The sequence below is a fragment of the Leptonotus elevatus genome, chromosome 19, assembly GCF_054856555.1.
Source record: "Leptonotus elevatus isolate MCC_2025b chromosome 19, RoL_Lele_1.0, whole genome shotgun sequence".
NCBI lineage: Eukaryota > Metazoa > Chordata > Actinopteri > Syngnathiformes > Syngnathidae > Leptonotus > Leptonotus elevatus.
The window spans coordinates 2763286-2784942 of NC_141257.1; the positions used below are offsets into that span (position 1 = coordinate 2763286).

The 21657-nt window shown below is 43.6% G+C and overlaps 4 protein-coding genes across 4 annotated transcripts; all 4 read right to left on the bottom strand.

Moving 5' to 3' along the window:
• Window positions 1-88: 88 nt before the first annotated feature.
• rpl11 (ribosomal protein L11) lies at window positions 89-3135 on the bottom strand. Its single transcript, XM_086063445.1, has 6 exons — window positions 3073-3135; window positions 2119-2272; window positions 1702-1808; window positions 455-586; window positions 264-374; window positions 89-168 (listed from the first exon to the last, which is right to left on the bottom strand). The coding sequence occupies exons 1-6, from the start codon at window positions 3076-3078 to the stop codon at window positions 139-141; spliced, it is 540 nt and encodes a 179-aa protein (XP_085919571.1). The 5' UTR covers window positions 3079-3135; the 3' UTR covers window positions 89-138.
• Window positions 3136-3866: 731 nt separating this feature from the next.
• On the bottom strand, window positions 3867-8006 carry LOC147157464 (elongation factor 1-alpha-like). Its single transcript, XM_086063117.1, has 8 exons — window positions 7923-8006; window positions 7352-7504; window positions 6732-6911; window positions 6249-6545; window positions 6030-6180; window positions 4675-4931; window positions 4339-4573; window positions 3867-4201 (listed from the first exon to the last, which is right to left on the bottom strand). Exons 2-8 carry the CDS (start codon window positions 7493-7495, stop codon window positions 4083-4085), a joined length of 1383 nt encoding a protein of 460 aa, XP_085919243.1. The 5' UTR covers window positions 7496-7504; window positions 7923-8006; the 3' UTR covers window positions 3867-4082.
• A 141-nt stretch (window positions 8007-8147) lies between these two features.
• LOC147157465 (elongation factor 1-alpha) lies at window positions 8148-11298 on the bottom strand. The gene is made up of 8 exons (XM_086063116.1): window positions 11133-11298; window positions 10361-10515; window positions 9934-10113; window positions 9556-9852; window positions 9325-9475; window positions 8998-9254; window positions 8683-8917; window positions 8148-8597 (listed from the first exon to the last, which is right to left on the bottom strand). Exons 2-8 carry the CDS (start codon window positions 10502-10504, stop codon window positions 8476-8478), a joined length of 1386 nt encoding a protein of 461 aa, XP_085919242.1. The 5' UTR covers window positions 10505-10515; window positions 11133-11298; the 3' UTR covers window positions 8148-8475.
• Window positions 11299-14089: 2791 nt separating this feature from the next.
• LOC147157466 (sialin) lies at window positions 14090-21501 on the bottom strand. The gene is made up of 11 exons (XM_086063114.1): window positions 21371-21501; window positions 19125-19288; window positions 18739-18953; window positions 18415-18648; window positions 17309-17483; window positions 17009-17127; window positions 16761-16922; window positions 15624-15756; window positions 15357-15504; window positions 15114-15204; window positions 14090-15035 (listed from the first exon to the last, which is right to left on the bottom strand). Exons 2-11 carry the CDS (start codon window positions 19210-19212, stop codon window positions 14856-14858), a joined length of 1545 nt encoding a protein of 514 aa, XP_085919240.1. The 5' UTR covers window positions 19213-19288; window positions 21371-21501; the 3' UTR covers window positions 14090-14855.
• Window positions 21502-21657: the final 156 nt, after the last annotated feature.

Genomic DNA, 21657 nt, shown 5'->3' on the forward strand with positions numbered 1-21657 from the left:
TCAGCATTAGTGACCTTTTTTTTTTTTTTTTTTTTTTTTAAGTTTAGTACCAAATAAAAGCTATTAAAATAAGGACAGGAGCAGTCTATTCTTTTCTATTTTTTATTACTTTCTTACAAAGATGTCAAAGGTGGTCCTTTACTTGCCGGGGAGGATGACGCCATCGTACTGAAAGGAAACGAGAACACAAAACAAGGCCGAGCGTTATTGAACGGCGCCATTCGACAACCTCGATTCAAACCCGTGTCGCGCGCTGCACTGACTTTCTGCTGGAACCAGCGCATGGACTCCTCTTTGCGGATGCGGTGCCTGAAGCCGATGCGGCCGCGTTTCCGCTTCTTGTCCGCGATGCTGAAGCCGGGTCGGCCCAGAACCTGAGCGCGACAGTTCAATCACGACACAGCAGTCGACCCGAGATCAAAGGACGAGCGAGCAACGCGCCCGCGTCACGTACCACGTAGAAGTCGAGTCCGTAGATGCCGATGCTGGGGTCGTACTTGATGCCCAGGTCGATGTGCTCCTGGATGCCGAAGCCGAAGTTTCCGGTGTCGGAGAAGTTGTTCTTTCTCAGCTCGTACTCGCGCACCTGCGGCACAGTCGCGCTTCGATTGAAATGACTTTCCGCGGTTTTTCTTATTTTCAGTTTTTATTCTGTCGATGAGAAAAGGTTTACTTTATGGCATGGGCGCTATGCGTGTAATTAAGGTTCTGAAAATAAAAATTGCTTACATATATATTAGGGAGATATTAGAAGAATTTAGTTTGATCCGCAGGACAGATATGGTTCAAGAACGGTGCATGGATTTGGTTTTGTTCCGTTTTTTCGTCTTCGTGTTAAGGCAGTAGCTTTTTCATGCTTATTGATATGTAGCAACATGTTAAAGCTCTGCAAAGCCCAAACTATTCAAAGTAATTCAACCCAAATCATCATAAACAAACAGATTTGGTCCCATTTATACATACCTAGCATGCATCTCTTCGGTACGTGTACGTCGGGTCGGGTGCAATTATATTTAAGAACGGTACATTTGAAAATGTACCGATTCGCGTCTTTTCTCATTCAAAATGGTTTTCATTACATTCCTAACATATAAATGCTTTATAAAGAAAATACGTATTTGTAAGATCGCTGATTTAAAACTATATCAAGGATCGGTGTCAAATAACGTCACCTTCCTAACACCTTCGTCTAAATCTTTTTCTTTTTAAACAGGAAAATCTGAACCAAATACTGATTCATTGTATTTATGAATAATTTCATCTCATTGGTAGAATTGAACGCTCTGTTTAACTAAGGTTGTGGCTGATATTACGGGATCCCGAAGAGATGTTTAAGCCGCAGGGCTGTGCAACTAATCAATATTAAATTTCAATTATTTCACTCCACAATTACAAAATTGGCATAATCGTAAATTAAAAATAATACATTTTTAATATAATTTTGAGTTGTTTAAATGTATGTATTTACACATTTTCTATTTTAAAATAATAATTACAAAAAAAATGTGGCTCAAAGAAACTTAACTAAACCTAATTGTGATTTCAATTATTACTAAATTAGTTGCGATGAATATTTTCTTCACAATCGAGCAGCCCTAAGTTTAAGGCTTTGTTTTGTGAAAATATGACCAGGCCAATATTCCAATATTTGAAGAGGGCGGTCTACGCTTGTGATTGCCAGGCGCGCACACACCAACACACCCTGAGTCCTTTCTCCAGGATCTCCTCGGCTTTGGCGCCGCGGACGGTGCAGTGGACGGCAATCTTCTCGTTCCTGCGGATGCCGAACGATCTCACAGTGTAGCGAGCTGCAACAAAACACACCCATCGATGAGAAGAAAATAGCTACTTGTGACTTACTGACATCATCCAAACCATCTCACTGTGCGGCTCATATGCTACGTGTTCAAGACCGCTGGGAATCAGGAAACGTTCACGCTTAAGAATTTTGCATGTCCGCATCATTTGTCAGCAAAAAAATTAAGTAAAAATAAATAAATAACACCAATTACTTTTTGAGGAACCTATTTCCTCTTTTCACCATTTTTTTTTTTTAAAACATAAGACGGAAGCTTCTAACTTTTTTCTTCCATTTATTGTCCAACTGGACCCGCTCACCCTTGGAGAAGACAGGGGTCTGTCCTGTAAGCTGCTCCAGCACTTTAGCAGCTCGGGTCAGCCTGTCGCCGCTCTCGCCCACGCAGATGTTCAGGCAGAGCTTGCGGATGCGCAGCTCCCTCATGGGATTCTCCTTCTTTTCACCCTGTTCCTGCTGTACAAAGTGGACAGATTTTATTAGCAAGATGACAGTGACAGCTAAAATACTGAACACAACCCGGTTAAACTGATTCATGCCCCCCAACAGTTGCGGATTAACATGTCCAAACAGAGCAGTGACTCGCAACCGCTGCACCGTGCCAGACCAAAAATAAAAAATATTTTTCATTGACTGCAAAATGCAAATAATGTACATTTTGTCATCTAGGTACAGTGTCACGCGGAACACATTACAGAAAGTACAATTAACCTGTTGCCAGTGATGAAACAGAATAGCTTTGAGTTCAAAATGAACATTCCCAGATTTCACGCAGAGTCACTTTGTTTATAATTCAGTGACTTTTATGTGGAGGGGCTTCGCTCAAAGGTTTGAGAACCATTGGAGAACATGCCCGTACATATCCCCTCTGCTAGCTTAGCCACGCAGCACTAACACGCAAGAGAAATAAGATAAAAACGGACGTTTTGTTGTCAAACTACAGAAACTAACTCAAAAGGTATAGTGGACCCGTTGCTAAGAATCACATAATTAAACATAAACTCTTCTTGTTGACGAGTAACGACGTAAGTGCTCCATTTTCAGGGCACCTAGCATGTTAGCCTTAGCCGCTTTCCATATTTCCGGACGACTAATCATGATAATCTGCGGAATATGACTTGTGATGTTTCCACAATATGAGTGTCTAATTATTCGTGGGTGAAACGACACTTCATACGCGTCCGTAGCTCCGATGGTTGCGGATTACGATAGCGTCTTCGTGGCGGTTTATTTGTATGCGCTGATGATCTACTCACCGCCATGTTGGATCGCTAGAAGAGAACGTATCACTTCCGGTGAGGAGTATTTATATGCGCGTGTGACCCGGAAAACAGTCCGACGATAGATGGTGTCATGAAACGCAGGTTCCACTTCCATTCCACTAATAAACAATAAATACTAAAACAAAAATCAACACAATGAAAAAAAAAGAAGAAAAAACTATGAAAACAAAAAATATGTTTTAACTCATTGATTCATAGAGTGCTTATTGATAGTGTTCGTGTATTATTGATTGTAAAAAAGAGTTTATATTCTGATTCTCTACAAACAAAACTAACAATTGCATCATTATATATCAATGTCAGTAGTATTACAATTCCTAATTTGTATAAATATTACTGTAGCATAATTTGCTCAAGAGAACCTTTACAATAGTATAGAACCAGTTCTAGTTGCCTTTCTGAATGTTGGTAGCAGGACTTGAACTTTTCCCATCGGGTTCTATCAGTCAAGTACTTACAGGTGAGCTACTCCAGCTGTGGCTGGTGAAATAATTATTTTAATATAAAAATCAAGTTTAGACGAGTTTATGGGCACTCGTTTATTTTATCCGTGATAAACGGGAACCAATTAATGACTCAATAAAATCTTATTGTTGAGTGTGTTATGGTATGCTTTGCTGAGATTAGATTAGCATACGCAGTATGGAAATCAAGAATCTCTATTGTCATTATGCAAACGTGATGATAATTAGAGATGCATTCATACACAGATTGACAGACTACGAATGATGATACATGCTCATATAAAACCCACAAAGAAGAAAAACTTGATTTGGTCACAGATGTTTATTTTTCTGACTTCAATGTAACAGTAAGATCGCTTTGAATGCAAAACAGGTGTGTCCTCCTTTCCTACGGACACTTTTCCACTGAGTTTTAATGAGCTGAAGCCAGTTATTGAGAAGCGAACTGATGAGGGGAGAAAAGGGCCAAGCGGAGGACACGTTGGCGACTTTCTGCTGTGCACCCTGCATGACGACAATTCATTTCTTCTGTGCCTTCTGTGCGGCCTTGGTGACCTTCCCGGTGCCAACGGACTTCTCCACCGACTTGATGACCCCGACGGCCACCGTCTGCCTCATGTCCCGCACCGCGAAACGGCCTGCGATGACAAGTTGGTTTTCGTTATACGGTGCAGCGATGTCACGAGACACAAGCTATGAATAAACTATCGGGTACAAATACCCTTAGATGCCACAAGGTGGCGCCATGGTGACAGGTTTGCCAAGTGACACTCACCAAGGGGCGGATACTGAGAGAAAGCCTCCACCGACATGGGCTTGGATGGAGTCATGTTGACGATGGCGGCGTCTCCGGACTTGACGAACTTGGGGTTTTCCTCAATCGTCTTGCCGGAACGTCGGTCAATCTTCTCCCGGATCTCGCTGAACTTGCAGGCGATGTGAGCGGTGTGGCAGTCCAGCACGGGGGTGTAGCCGGAGGCGATCTGACCCGGGTGGTTCAGGACGATGACCTTGCGCACAAAAGAAAAGAGACGCGAAGATGAGCTTGCAGCAGATGCGGTGTTTGTCCACTGAACACAAACGATAAGCACTCCTTCCTGTTTGGGCTCACCTGCGCAACGAAGCTGGCAGTGCCGCTGGGAGGATCGTTCTTGCTGTCGCCCACCACGAACCCGCGGCGGATCTCCTTGACGGACACGTTCTTGACGTTGAAGCCGACGTTGTCGCCGGGCAAGGCCTCGGGCAGGGTCTCGTGGTGCATCTCCACCGATTTGACCTCAGTGGTCAAGTTGACGGGAGCGAAGGTGACGATCATGCCGGGCTTCAGAACGCCGGTCTCCACACGGCCGACGGGTACTGTTCCGATACCTGAGTGGTGGCGAGAAGCGGTTAGAAGGTACTCCCCACGAGGTCATTTAGGTTCTCAACAAACTGGAGTCTCCGGAACCTTGGGTTCTGGAAAAATTCTTTGCGAATCTTTTTTGTTTGTTTTTGTCTTCTTCCTCCTTCCACTTCCTTGACTGACTCACCCAATCACAAAATCGCCTTCAAGGTCTCACAGACAGTCGACAGCGTTAATTTTGTTAACGGAAACTAAATGAAAATAATATTTTTGTCGTTAGTTCCTTGACACAGTAATTTTATAGTAAGTAAGTCATAAAGTTGCAGTTAACAGTTACGGTTAAAATGAGTGTGAAACATCGAGTCGTAGATTTGTGTTCAAGTAGTTTTGTGCTACTAGATGGCATTAGTGTTTCATGTTGGACATTTCAAATTCAGAGCAATTGGTATTGGAGAATGAAGCACCTCGTGGACTCCATGCCATTTTGCTCATTGTAAATGACAATTAGTCACCAGTCCCCACAAATACTGGTATATATTTATATATATTTTTTTTTTATTATATATATATATATATATATATATATATATATATATATATATATAAATATATATATAAGAATAAGAGCTGTCAAACGATTACATTTTTTATCAGATTAATCACATCTTAGAATTTTGATTAATCGCTTAATAAAAAAAAGCCTTTTTTTTAATATACATTACTTGCACAATTGAAAATGGGGGAAAAAAATGACCCCGATATTTTGACATGAACAAATATTCTAAATGTCATACGCAAACATTCATTAAATGCTTTAATTCAATGCGTGAAATTATTTTTATTGCTCAAACACAACCTGTGCTACCTTTAGCTGTCACGCTATGATTAATGAATTAATTGTGATTAATTAATCAATTAACCCGTTAACTTTGACAGCACTAATATATATATATATATATATATATATATATATATATATATATATATATATATATATATATATATATATATATATATATATATATAGTTTTTGTGACATTTTGGTTTGGTTGGTGATACACTTTTATATTGTAAAATGCGTGCCATGCCTCAATAAAGGTTGGGAAAAAGAAAGAATTCCTCGCCTCCAATTTTGTAGACATCCTGCAACGGCAGACGGAGAGCCTTTTCGGTGGGACGTTTCGGCGGGAGGATGGCATCCAGAGCTTGGAACAGGGTCTTGCCAGCGGCATTGCCCTCCTTGCGCTCTATCTTCCAGCCCTTGAACCATTTCATCTACAGAGACAAACAAACGTCAAAGCCGCAAAATTCCATACGTCCCCCCCAAACACGTGAATTCTCACCTTGTCACTCTCCTCCAGCATGTTGTCGCCGTGCCACCCGGAGATGGGGACGAAGGCGACGGCTTTGGGGTCGTACCCGATCTTCTTGATGTAGGTGCTGACTTCCTTGGTGATCTCGTCGTAGCGGGCCTCGCTGTAAGGGGGCTCGGTGGAGTCAATCTTGTTGATCCCGACGATGAGCTGCTTCACGCCCAGGGTGAAGGCCAGCAGGGCGTGCTCGCGCGTCTGGCCGTTCTTGGAGATGCCGGCCTCGAACTCGCCCACGCCGGCAGCAACGATCAGCACGGCGCAGTCGGCCTGGAATCCATTCAAATGCAACAGAACTGTCATGTGACATGCATTGGAATGTAAAGTATCACATTGTAAGAGTGTTGTAAAATAATCAAAATGCAAGTAATAAATAGTGAAAATTGAGGGCTATAATTATGGATAATATTATCAACTGTGTTTACGTGTGTGTGTGTGTTTGGTGTTTCAAAGTACCTGAGAGGTGCCGGTGATCATGTTCTTGATGAAGTCTCTGTGTCCGGGGGCGTCAATGACGGTCACGTAGAACTTATCCGTCTCAAATTTCCACAGGGCGATGTCGATGGTGATGCCGCGCTCACGCTCGGCCTTCAGCTTGTCCAGCACCCAGGCGTACTTGAAGGAGCCCTTGCCCATCTGAGAATAGTTTTTTTTTTATGATTTAGTCAAATAGAAATACATACTCAAACTATTTTACAATAGTTCAAATAAAATCAGTCATAACGTTAGCCCAAATCTGCAAACATTTAAGTGCCTCTGATCAACCCTAATAGTTTTGTCTTTTTTGTTGTTGCTTTTGGTGCCAAGAATTAGTTAATTATAGTTAATTACGTAGCATTTACTTCTTTATAGATACTATGTTACTGTAATGGCAGTAAAGTAAATGTACAGGAAGTAAATGTGATACGAATCATTTGGAAGGTAAACCACTTGATTTTACATGATTCTTAAAATTTGCGATCCCTGTTGCAGAGTGCGAGTTACAACAGTAGGTGGCACTCATCACCAGGATATGAAAATCAGCAGCAGAGCGAAAAAAAAAAGAAAGAAAAAAAGACGCCGTTAACCGAACCAACCTCCTGAGCCTCCTTCTCGAACTTCTCGATGGCTCTCTTGTCGATGCCGCCGCATTTGTAGATCAAGTGTCCGGTGGTGGTGGACTTTCCGGAGTCGACATGGCCAATGACGACGACGTTTATGTGGGTCTTTTCCTTGCCCATTTTGAACGACTGGCGGAGAAAGAACGATATTTTTAGCGATCAACTTCCCGAGACATGTTGGTTAAACGAGGTCAAATGACGATTAGTCGTGAATGCGTTTCTCAGTCGGTGCCACACCTCGGCGGGTCACGTGGCCGGCCTCCATGTTGTTCTGCCGCCATGTCAGTAGTGGCGGCAGTGCGAGCATGCGGATGGACTAGAACAGACTACAAAATCTATCATCCATTGGGACGAATCAGATTTTGACGTCCATTTGTTTTAGCCAATTCATTATTCTGTCACTCGGTCAAGTAGAGTGACAATGCAGTTCCCCCCCAACAATTTGAAGAGAAGACCTTCAGTACCATCAAATCTTAAACACAAAATATCAATGTGCTGCATTTGGAGAAAGCTAGCTGAGGTTCAGATTGTTTATAAATATACCAACCTGTGATCAGCAACAGCTACTCCACCTCAGCTTGAAAAGACTGAGCCGGAAACGCTCCAAGCTTTTATTCAGTACCCGTGAAAGGGGTGGAGCCACATTGCTTACACGTCATCAAAACTCAAACTGGAGTCACAGGCCAGACTTCAAAGCATACCTGCAAAACTGGTTTATCACCACCGCTAACCCAAGGAGACTTGGAGCAGAAATACAAGTTGACGCGCTGTGTCCATTTTTTCAAAGACATTTTTATTGGTTACCAGCAGCTTTTGTTTCCAATCAACTTTTGTGGCATTTGAACATCCAATGAACAGTTTTAAACCTTTTCGAAACTTAAACTTAGAGGCACCAACATGTGATTCAGGTGACCGACAACATCGCAAGTTCCTTTTTTCCTGCGAAAACTTTTGCGATGAGTTTTAATCAGCATAAGCCAGTCCTTGAGCAGAGAGCTGTGCCTCAGAGATGAACCGGGGTGGGGCGAACAAAGTGGGGAAGAAGGGGTGGCCCGATGCTGCCGGCGAACGTCCCCTTGCTGGATGTCCTGCACGACCATTCATTTCTTCTTCTGGGCCTTCTCTGCCGCCTTGGTTGTCTTTCCGCTCACGTCCTTCGTCTCCACAGCCTTGATGACGCCGACGGCCACCGTCTGCCTCATGTCACGCACGGCAAAGCGACCTGGAAAATAAGAGAGGGAAAGCGTGTTAGAAAGCAAAAGTGCCCAAATTGGCTTTCATACTGCGGGTTGTTCAAGAGCGCTCACCAAGGGGAGGGTAAGAAGAGAAGGGCTCCACCACCATGGGCTTCTGGGGGATCATCTTGACGATGGCGGCGTCTCCGGACTTGACAAACTTGGGGTTGTCCTCAAGCTTCTTGCCGGAACGGCGGTCAATCTTCTCGATGAGCTCCTTGAACTTGCAAGCGATGTGAGCTGTGTGGCAGTCCAGCACGGGGGCGTAGCCCTCATTGATCTGGCCAGGGTGGTTCAGGATGATGACCTAGGGAAGAAACAAAAAAAAAAAACGGTTAGAATGTGCAAATTAATCAGTTTGAGGCAAACTACAACCAGGAGGCAAACCTGAGCATTGAAGTTATCGGCGCCCTTGGGCGGGTCGTTCTTGCTGTCGCCAGCGACGTAACCGCGACGGATCTCCTTCACGGACACGTTCTTGACGTTGAAGCCGACGTTGTCGCCGGGGACGGCCTCGGGCAGGGACTCGTGGTGCATCTCCACAGATTTGACCTCAGTGATCAAGTTGACGGGAGCGAAGGTGACGACCATGCCGGGCTTCAGAATGCCGGTCTCCACGCGGCCGACGGGTACTGTTCCGATACCTGGGCAGACGGTAAATTAGCCGCCGCCAATTGATTCTAATTGTCATTTCAAACGCAGCAGGTTTCGTACCTCCAATTTTGTAGACATCCTGCAGGGGCAGACGGAGGGGCTTGTCGGTAGGACGTGAGGGGGGGAGGATGGCATCCAGAGCTTCCAGCAGGGTGGTGCCGTTGGCATTGCCCTCCTTGCGCTCAACTTTCCAGCCCTTGAACCAGCCCATCTTTCAGAGAGAGGAAAAAATAGGTCAGACTCCCACAATGACTAATAGTCACATTCCGACAACTGGCAGCCAATTCTCACCTTTTCACTGGTCTCCAGCATGTTGTCTCCGTGCCATCCGGAAATGGGGACGAAGGCAACGGTGGCGGGGTTGTATCCGATCTTCTTGATGTAGGTGCTGACTTCCTTGGTGATTTCCTCAAAACGCTTCTGGCTGTAAGGGGGCTCGGTGGAGTCCATCTTGTTGACTCCGACGATGAGCTGCTTCACGCCCAGGGTGAAGGCCAGCAGAGCGTGCTCGCGGGTCTGGCCGTTCTTGGAGATACCGGCCTCGAACTCGCCCACGCCGGCAGCAACGATCAGCACGGCGCAGTCGGCCTGGAATTTCAAGCTTGATTACTACAATGAAAGTAAATAAAATAAAATAAACATGGGCTTGATTGGTATAATTTATATTACCTGAGATGTGCCAGTGATCATGTTCTTGATGAAGTCCCTGTGTCCAGGGGCATCAATGATGGTCACGTAGTACCTGGTGGTCTCAAACTTCCACAGGGCAATGTCAATGGTGATACCACGCTCACGCTCTGCTTTCAGTTTGTCCAGCACCCAGGCATACTTGAAGGAGCCCTTTCCCATCTGTGAATAAAAAAATAATAATAATAAAATACATTTTCAAGCCATTATTCTCTTTTTTCTTTTCTTTTTGGCATCTTGCACAGTCATTCTAGTAGATTTAAGTCCCCACTGCGCACGCGCAGAATGGGGCACGCCCTTTTGCCGACAACTCAGCAAGAGCACGCTGGCGCCGCCATTTTGAGAGAGCACCGTAACTGCAGAGGGGAGAGAGAGGGGGAGGAAAAAAAAAAAAGTAGTAATGGCTTACCTCAGCGGCCTCCTTCTCGAACTTCTCGATGGTTCTCTTGTCGATGCCACCGCACTTGTAAATCAAGTGGCCGGTGGAAGTGGACTTGCCGGAGTCGACATGGCCGATGACCACGATGTTAATGTGGACCCTTTCCTTGCCCATTGTTAGAGTTTCTAAGAAAAATAAATCACTATTAAAAATGTCCGTGCATTAAAAGATTGAAGGCGTTTAAGAGTGAGAAAGTAAAACTTTAACGCGCTGTAATTACTCGCTTAATAGCTCTCGAGTATCGTCGATGCTAAGCTAAACTGCTAGTATGATGCTAACAGGCCCCACCGAGGCCCAGGTCGGACTCGACACGTGTTCCACATACCACGTCATAATTTGTCATTTAAAATAAAATACTAATATAAAACCCCATCCGCTCCTCAAACGTAGCTGTTGCCGTTTATAAGGGACCATTTGCTCCAGGAAAGAAAGGAGCCGCCATTTTAGGGCGCTCCCTTTGTCCTTTCCGTATCAAAGTCCGAGCGAGCTAATTATACACCCATCCTAAATCAAAGTACATATAATAACAGTCAATCCTTAAATCGAGGATTATTTAAAAGGACATCGTTGTAAAACCCAAACGCAGTATATTACATAATACACCGCTACTGCAATTTAAAACACACACACACACACAAACCCGTTATACAGCAAGATAACGGTTTCGTCAGGGTACCGATGGAGGATGCTCGAAAAACCGGCTTCGAATGCAAGGCCCGAGGGGATAAAAAGCTCCACTTACTGGTGTTTCTGGGTTGTCGCGGCCAAAGCTGCTGCCCCTTGCCAGGTAACAGAAAGAGAACTTTGGGCCTTCGACGTCAGCTTTTATACTAGCGTACCACAGTGATTTCCGGTCACCCCTCCTTCCCTAAGGCGATCAAATCAAATTGCACAGTGCCCATGTGACGTAATCACGTAACGTGATGGACGCGAGTACCCAGATGCTAAACCATGGCGTTCACTTTTAGGGTTCACGACGAGAAACATGTTAGCGTGAAATGGAACTGAAAACACTCTTGCGAGTCTTGTTATCAAGTGATTCCATTAAATAATAATATTTTTAAACGCCATAAATGATTAAAAAAAAACACATCCCACCACCTCAAATGACAGGTTAGCGTCTCTTCAATCCTTCAGTCACACAGGAGCGTCACATAATAATAATAAATAAAAGAAAAAAAATTCCATCCATCCTCTGTGTTCCTCATTTGGGTGGCGGGTGAGTTAGAGCATGTCCCATCTGACTTTGGGCGAGCAGCAGGGTACACCACGGACTGGTCGCCAGCCAATCGTAGGGCACAAAGAGACAAACAAACAACCATGTTCACAACTTTGCCTAATTTAGAGTCTCAATATTCAAAAATATTCTTCCCTGCAACAATCCATCTATTTTCTGTGGCATTTGTCCTCATTTTAAGGTTACGTGTTATCCCCAGCTGGACACCCTGGATTGGTCGCTTTGCCAGCCAATGGAACGTAATGTATGGTGGTAGGCCAATAGCAGTCGGCTGAAAGGGAAAAAAATGACAACAATGGTTTAAAAAAGGGCTGTGAAATATGTGTGCTGTGGTACAAAAAGTCAACGCATTTGACATTTGAAAAATAAAACAAGAAAAAAACATTCCAAAGCTATAATCTGTACAACTCAATAAATAAAGATAATGTGGTTGCATAAATGTGTACACCCTCTTATAACTGCAACGTGATGATTGTGTTCAGAATGAAACAATCACATTCGCACTAAATTGGAGCCAGCGCACACCTGCTGCCTTTTTAAGCACCTATGATTAACCCCATATACATTTGAGATGTTCTAGTTGGCTTTGAAAACAGGCTTTAATATGTGGAGCAAACTCTTGGGGGCGTGAGCAGACACCTTATGGAATTCCACGCTTGTCATCGCATCACCCGAGGCGGATCGAGGTGCGAGGTAAAAAATGGGAGTCAACAAGCCGACTGGCGGACGCTCAGATGAGTCACCGGTATGAACGGTTGTCATGGCAACAGAGGAGATTGGAAGCAACTACTGACTAAGAAGAGAGGCTGAGATTCTTTACACTATTGACAGTGGTATAAAAAGTCTACACACCCCGGTTCAAATTTACTACTATATTGATTTAAAAAATATATAGATATTTTTGAGAGGGAAAGTAAAATTAAACAACTGATTAGATGGTGTAGTAGATTGAGTAAATTTTCAGCGTAACAAATACATTTCAAAATTGGACTCCATCTCAGTTGACGATGCCAGCATGTGGCATGCAAACGGCGTCTGGAACAGTTGATGCAAATGAGGTGCGTTTGCAACACTGACTTAAACTTGCAAAAGTTGGCCAAAAGCACCCGCTCCCCCGCGCGCCTCAAGATGTCCAGGTGTAAAAAGGCTAATGACAAGCTGAAAAAGCCCTATGGAGATTTTATGGTCTCGCTGGAGAGGAGAGAGGCATGTTGGTTTCTATTTGTAGGTGTGACAAACCCCTACCCTGAGGCCTTTTCTTTTATGGTCAGGACAATACTTGAAACTCAACTGACTTGTGGAACAACTCGCTTGGCCTCGGTATTAAATGTCATAAATAAAGGTACACCCTATCATACTTTATAGGAGCTAATTCAACCACTGCAGGACACATTATTCACTAATCCTGCTTTAAAAAAAGAAATTAAAAAGTAACAGTATTAGCCAAATGCTTTACAACAAAACCCCGGTGCCTGGTCCAGCATCTGATGATCCTTTCTTCAGTTCTATCAAAAAAGAAAAAAGTGCTAATGATCATAATCCTAAAGTTTTGTCTTGCTTGGATCACTCACATGTTCCATTTTTACATTGACTTTCAGAACACTGTTTTTGTTTCTTTATGAATCCTTTATGTGCTATCCTGGTTTACACTGCATTAACACTTGACATATCCCTTCCTAGCTTCATTTTATATTGTGGTACCAATTAAATAATATAATAATAATATTAAGTGAGATTAAAAACCTCATGAAAACATGACTTAAATAAAAATAAACCCAAAATGAATCCAATCGTGAGTTTATAAACTTATTAAATTGGAAATTTCAAACATAGTCAAAAGTCCAAATATAGTCGGATGATGTGTATTGAAAATCCTTGATTATTACAACAAACGTTATAAAAAACAAACAAAACAAAGTGATTCGAATAGTCAACAGAAGGGGAAGATTTAGTGTGTTACACCACTGTGACGTGGAGGTACTTCCAGGTTGACGGTCACTTACACCGGCTGATGCAAACGACGGCAACTGTGAGGCAACATTCCACAAAAGCGTACACACACAAAAAAAAACAACAACACGAAATTGTGGCTATTTACATATGTTTAAGAATTAAACTAAATTGAATCATTTACATTAGTGAACACCGGTGGTATGGTGCCAGTGTTGTATTTTTTCATTTATTATTTTTGTTTAGTTCTGATGTCGCAATTATCTTATAAATACAATGAAAAATAAGTAAAAAGTAACACTGTAATTGTATTGTTTATATTTTAAATATGAAGTTAAATCTTCAGGTCGTCGTCGCCGTTATTGCTTTGGCTTTTGGAGTGCCACCTGCTGGCCATAAATGCTATTGCTATTGTATGCTTTGGTGACCAGACATTGTGCTGTATTATTTTTTTCCATTGATTTAATAGTTGCCGGGATGGAAAATAAAGACACAATTGTACAAATGTGAAGTAAGCTTGATTTTTTTTAATCTTAATTTAAATTCTGTCAATGAAAGTCTTTTTTTTTAATGCGTAACAGGATACAAATTCAGTACATAAAAATGGTGAAAAATTCAACCTGGCACAGACAGTCAAATAAATAACCAAATATGTGCTGTGACATTTCGCAATACTCCATTTAAAAATATATAAACAAATAAAAATAAAAACATTGTTGCCATAAAGTATAATTTAAATACTATATAAGGCTTGTGTTGGGGTTTTTTTGTACGTAAAAAAGTGCCTTGGTCCACAGGTTTTATGAAAATGATTCTTGCAACTATAACTGTATAACTCTTTGGTGGCGCGTTAAGAAAACAACCATCCAAGAGATTAACCTTATAAAAAGTGTCTGTAACATTCATTCAACACAACAGCAATACCAGCATTGATTCGCCTGTGCCTTTCAGTCAGAACTCACCCAAGTGAGACATAACCGGCAATCACGCAGCCGTTGTGGCTTCACGCATTCAGATAAATAGACGACGTCTGCATCCGGGACAGCGACGATTGCTTTCAACACAAAAAAAGCATTGCTGCTTGTTGTGCTCATTGTTCTCTCCCACCTTCCCTGGCTGCTCAATCCCGTTTTCTCTCTGTCTACACTTCTGCCCATCTCAGACCAATCTGTGTATAAATCTTGTATTTAAAAAGACTACATAAACAAACTGTAAAAAAAAAAAAAAATCCTGAATATCCCATTTAAAGCTTTAAAGTGTGATCCTAAATCCTCCCCGCTACTCATTAAGTGCAGAATTTGCTCCAATTAAGGTCTTCCCCTCGTCCTCGTGGTCTTCGTCCTTCGGGATGGCCCACGGTTGGACCTCACCGCTTCCGAACAGCGTGTAGAAGATGGCGGCGCAGACGTTGACGCTGGCTGAAACCCAAAAGACTTTCCTCCAGCCCTCCATGGTGTGCTGACCAGTGGAAACATAAGAACGACGCGACCGTTATTGGCCCTCATGACAAGCGAACGAGCGCTGAGTTTCTCTTACATCCTTGGTGAAATATCCCGTCGCGATGGGGGCAATGACTCCGGGAATGGTCCCGAACGTGTTGGTGATTCCCAGGAGGAACCCAGCGTACCTGAAGGGGGGGAAATGCATGCGTAAGTACAATGTTTTCAAAGACAATTCATGTTGTATATTTCTTATCGGAAAAAAAAAAAAACGTGATCAGCAAAAGAACACGATGAACGAAATGAGATAGTGTAAGTGTGCGTTTGAGGCCGGGCCCACCGCGGGGCGATGTCGATCTGGTTCATGAAGACCCCTGCCCCACTGGTGCCCCCGGTGGCCGAGGTGAGCGTGAAGAAGATGATGGTGAGCACGTGGCTGCAGCCCGAGTAGGCCACCGCCAGGAGGAAGCTGGCAGGAAACAGCATGCCTGCGCAACATCAAATCATTCCAAATTATTCACGCTCAGCTTTTCCTCAATACTTCAGACTGTTGATATCGAATTGCTCTTGGGAGTGGTCGCAGGTGAATTGGGCTTGCGGCGCTTGCCTGTGAGCGTGAAGAGTTTGCGTACGGCGGTGACGCTGAGCACCTTCCTCTCGATCAGGTGGTCGGCCAAGAAGCCCGACATGGTGGCGCACAGCCACGCCGCCAGGTAGGGCACGGCCGAAAGGAAGCCGTTCTGAAGACGCACGTGTACGGTGCGGAAGACGGCAGAACAATTATCAACAAGTCATTTGTCATCAGCGAACTGAACAACCAAACAGGTAATAACAACCCATTTGCTATGTGACTATCTATTTATCCATCAACCTATAATTAACCGAAAGACTAAATAACTAAGTCATCAATTCATTAACCAACTAACTCACCAAGCGAGCGAGCAACTAACTAAATGACTGACTCACAAAACAACTATTTAATATTTAACTAACCAACTGCTAACTGATTGATTTACAATGGAAAGACGAACCGACCAACTAACACATCGACTAACCATCCAACCAATTGGCTAACCAACTGCCCGACTAACCAATTAACAGGCAGATTTACCAAGGACAAACTAACTAACCAACTGGCTTACTAACTCAATGACCAACTTAGTAAGTTTGTCGACCAAGAAATCAGGTGACTAACCACATGACTAAACAACTGACTAACTAACAGAATGACTGGTTAACTAAGAAATAGTGTTGTTTCAATACCGATATCCAGCTTTGCAGTATCGGCCAATGCCGATACCATACCGATATCGTAAAAAAAAAAAATTTGACATGAAAAAGCTGCCCTGCCATTGGTTCAGAGCATTCCAGGGCCAATAGGATATCTTAGCTCGGCATGCAGTGCGCACGTCACACATCAGTGAATGTCGTGCATGAGCAAGACACAAGATGCTGCAATGGTATCGGCATGGCACTTGTTAGTACTCACCGATACCACTGTTTTAATACAGTATCGGGGCCTCTGCCGATATCAGTATCGTATCGGAACAACACTACTAAGAAACTAACCAAAAGGTGAATACCGCAATTGACCAACCAACTAACCAAAAGACTGACTAACACAATGACTAAATGGACTAACCCAAATATTATTAGCCGAACTGACCAAGCCATTAAGTAATTAACCAACTTAAATGACTTAACACTAACTAATGAATATGAACGAAGCAAGGTCCCAACCTACCGATTTGAGGTCAAAGTGCAGGATGTTGTTCAAGTATGTGGGCAGGGAGGTGAGTTGCGTGTAGAAGGACCAGTTGGAGCACATCTGCGTGATGATGATGGCCCACAGCGGTACCGACGTCAACATGCTCAGCACGGGCACGGACCAACCGTGACCGCTGCCCTGAACAGTCGCGCACGGTGTACGCGTGCTTTTAGGCATCTTTCGAGAAAAGATCCCCCGCCACGGCGTCATAGTCCAGCGTTTACCTGATGTCCGACAGAGGCAACGATGTAATCTCGCTCCTCCTTGTTGATACGCCGATGGGTGCGGGGGTCGTCCGACACGAGGAGAAACCAAAAAACAGCCCAGAGGCAGCCGGCACCCCCTGAAGGAGGAGGGGAAAAAAACATCCAAATGAGGATCGCCGACTTGGCAGGATCCGTGCGCTTATATGTGTGTGTGTGTGTGTGTGTGTGTGTGTGTGTGTGTGTGTGTGTGTGTGTGTGTGTGTGTGTGTGTGTGTGTGTGTGTGTGTGTGTGTGTGTGTGTGTGTGCGTGCGCTTCACCGCAGATGTAGAAGACGGCGGGCCAGCCCAGTGTTTGGCAGATGTACCCGGTGAGCGGCATTGCCACGAAGGCACCAAAATTGGCGCCGTTCCCCGATATCGATATCAGGCGAGAACGCTCTAGTGGCGGAGCCCAGTGGGCCCACATTGACATCATTGCCGGGAATGTCACGCCCTGCCACCACAAACAACAAAGAATAAATAAAATGGCATTTTAGCGCCATAAAACAGAAGTAATAACAACGGATCAAACAATTGAACAAGTAACCAACTGACTAAGTAGCCAACTAACAAATTAACAGCTCACCAACTGACCAATCGAACAAATACTAACTAGTCAACTACCTGCCTGGCAAACTAGGTAACTAACCAGCCAAGTAACTAATGGACCGGCCAGCTGACTATCCAACAGAGCAATCATTCAACTCAACAAACAGCAAATATAATAACTTACCAACAAACATAACAACTCATCGACCACACAACTAACCCACCAATCAACCAACTGCCTAATTAAAGAAGTGGCTAACTCACTGACCAACTAACTACATTACCAGCTGAGTAACTGTCCAAACAGCCAAACAAAACTTATGAACCAAACAACGAATTAACTAACAAACTAAACAACAACTCTACACTAACATATTAACATAGCAACTAATTGCCAGACAGGCTAACTAGGAAACAAAATAACTTACAGACTGGCTAACTAACTCACTTACTTACCAAAACAACAAAATGACCGCCCAAATGACCATTAACCAATAAAATTACCAACTAATTAAATGACTGGCTGACTACTTAACTAACCGACCGATGAAATACACTAGTAACGCACCAATTCCCCAAAGGAATGAACTACTAACTAAGCAATTAAATCGAACTGATCAAACAAACCACCAATTAGGTGGGACCAACCTACTAATTACTGTAAATACAACTAACTAACTAACCGACCGACCAACCAACCAACCTAATTTACGCTCACCAATTAGGTGCGACCAACCTACTAATTACTGTAAATACAACTAACTAGCCCCCCCCCCCCTATTTCAACTTTCTTTGACTTGAATTCCTAACACGTCTCCTTGCCGCGCCACACTGACCTCGCCCAGTCCCTCCAGCGCTCGCAGGGCAAACAGCCAGTAGGGTCCCCACTCGGCCGCCAGGGGCGTAAGGAGCGTGAGGGTGGCCGTGCCCAGCACCCCCAAACCCAGGAAGACGCTACCGCCGTAACGTCCCGACAGGTAGCCCCCCGGGATCTGTGTGCACAGGTAACCGAAGAAGAAGGCTCCCAGCAGCCAACCCTGAGTCTCGGCGTCCCACGGGTACTGCGGCGTCTGAATGCGGACGGCAAAGAGAGGACAGTGAATCGCTCGCCGCGCGGGGCGCGCACGCACGCGCGCACGCACGAGACCTTCTTTTCTTACCCCTTCGGGCTGCTCGAACGTCTTGCTGGTGTTGTCCAATCCGGCGGGGAGCGGGCACGCGCGCACCGTGCCGTTGAGCCCCGGGACCGGCTCGCTGGCGTTCACCATGGCCACCATGGCCACGCTGAGGTTGACGCGCAGCCCGTAGACCACTGCGACGCCCAGAAACATCAGGCTGGCCAGGTTCAAGCGGGCCGAGCAGCACAGCGGAGGAACTGCGGGAGGAGCGGAGGGACATCCACAACTTTCCACAACTTTCCACAAACCCACGCCTCAAATCCGAGAAACTACTTTTGCAGATTTATGTCGGTTTGTTTGCTTGTTCTTGCCCACGACTGTTCTGTACTGAAATCAATCACCGTGAAAACAAAACAAACAAAACCCACTTGTAACGTCGCGGAGGAGCGGCTCGTTGTCTTCGCTCTCGTCCGACGGCGCGGCGTTGATGGAGTGGCTGCCGTTGGGCTGCGCCATGTTGTTCCTGCTGAGCGCGGAGGCGCGAAGAAGAATGGAATCACTGAACCATGGTGCGGCCGTGTGTGAGTGTGTGCTGCAAACAAGGGGGCGTGGGGGGGGGGGGGTCATTTGAAGAGTCAGCAAAAGGATGCGAGGTGACCACATGACCATGAAAATATGCAAACAAACCAAAATTCAACACTGCAGCAACACTTATTGTAGCTTAGTTATTTGGCTAAATGAAAATAAAGGAACAAGGTGGCCGAACCCCCACCCCCCCCACCCCCCGTGTTTTTTTGTGTGTCAGTCTTCTCATGATAGACAACAAGTTATTTATTTTTTAAAGAAAAATGGCCGCTTCAAAGCAAAATGGCTGACCTTCCGTGGCTTTTCACACATGACTTTTTGTGGGTTTACCTATGATAGCCAAATTCATGTTGCTAAGGGAAACTAAATTTAATTTAATATATATATATATATATATCTTTTTTTTATTTATTATTATTAAAAAAATTTTTAAAGTGCTCAGAAAAATGACCAAATGTAACCTAAAAATTTAAAATGAACACTTTGAAGTCTTTTTCCCAAGATGGCTTCCCGAGGCAGTTTTTGAACGATGAGGTGAACCCAAAGTTGACAAGTGCACATCAAGAGGTGCTGCTGTGTCAAGTTTCAACAGAAAAACGCCGGCGGCTCAATTTGTGAAATGCTCAGCAGTAAATAGAAGCGCATTAAAGTCATGTGCTAGCATGTCAGCAGCTGGTTCGACAAGATCTGACATGAGGATGAGCTACTTTTTTTTTGTCAATGAATAGAAAGCGCGATAACCCCCGTTTGCTTTGACCTTTAGATGAGTTGTTTCACAACGAGCGGCATGTGAAGTTCCCCAATGAAGTTCACGGAAGCGAGACCGTTCACTTTCGGGACAAAAGGCCACATTAAAGCGATGCAAAAAAAAAAAAACAACAAAGACAAAAACAAACACAAGGTAACGTGTGTCACCATTTTGTCTTCCGGGACAATGAACACACCAGAACGCCGCATTGGGTCATAACGCTCACAATGTGATCCGAATTAAGTCATCCTAGAAAGATTAATACTATAATTTGATTGTACGCATGAAAACGTATGATGCTAAAGTGAATAATTATTACGTGGAAATAGGAGACAAAAATAGTACAGACTTCTTAACTACTTCAGTACACTCTGCAATATTAGTGAAATAATTCCATGCTGTCACAAAGGTCACAATGGAAAGTTCTTCAGCGGGAATCATAAAATAATTTCGTTATCTTTTTTTCTGCAAAACCACACAAATATAGACACGACAAATACCCTGAAATGCACATCTGATATTTCTAAACTACATTATGATCCAATTTTCTAGGTAAATGTACATCCTCAAAAATTAAAAACACAAGACTTTGGTTACGAGATGCAATTATGCTGCTAATAAGCGGCATATTCAGAGATAGGCACCGCCCAGTCAAAGTCAGGCCATAAACTTGTTATTTTTGAGACTTTTGCATTGTCCAATGTTGACTAACATGGTAAAAGTGTGTGTGCGTGTGCGTTTATTTGTTTTTAACAAATTACTCAAGTTGGTTGAACTCTTGATTATTTGTTATTTCCACTTATTTTTATGGGGAAAAGAAAGTCATAAATCAAGGCACCACTGTAGGTATTTGCTTCCTTACAGGGGACCCAAACTTGCAAAAATATGCAATGTACTGCCATAAAAGGATACATTATATGTATGTCAATGATAAACAATAAAAAAAAATACATACATTGAAAACAACACATCACTTTTCCAATATTACTTGAAAAATCAATGAATTTGACTCAGGCAATCTGCCAGGCCGCCACAAACTAGGAAATTGGGGGTCCTTTCCCTAAATTTGACAAAAACATTATTTTTGTGCTAATGTTTTGATACAAAATAATACATTTCGCCAGCGTGGCATGACAAGTTGTGAAGCATTTTAGATCTGATTGATTATTGCACGTTATATACAATAACGAATGTAATTTTATCAGTAGTAGGAGTAATAGTGTCTCGTTTCATTTAGCTGCAAATGTACGTAAATAAGCGATTAGCTAATGTATTAATAACCCATCTATGCCATCGCTACATTATTTAGACAAATGGAGAAAAAAAAAAGGTACAACTCACTCTGGTGTTAGATGTAACTCTTCAAGAACAAGATCAGACAACCTGCTTCTTCTCCTCGTCGCTCTGTGGCGGAAACATTTTGACTGCGATGCTTTTTTTCTCACTGAGACCGCAGTCACATGAGTGATGACGTTGGCAACTTTGCGGAAGTGTAGATCTACAAACTGTTGGAAGGACTATAAAAATGGCCACGCTTGAATCCGGTTGATTTGTAAGTCAGCTCAAATGATAGCGTTCTTAGTACTGGAAACGACACGTAAATGGAAAAAAATGGAGAGATTTAAAAT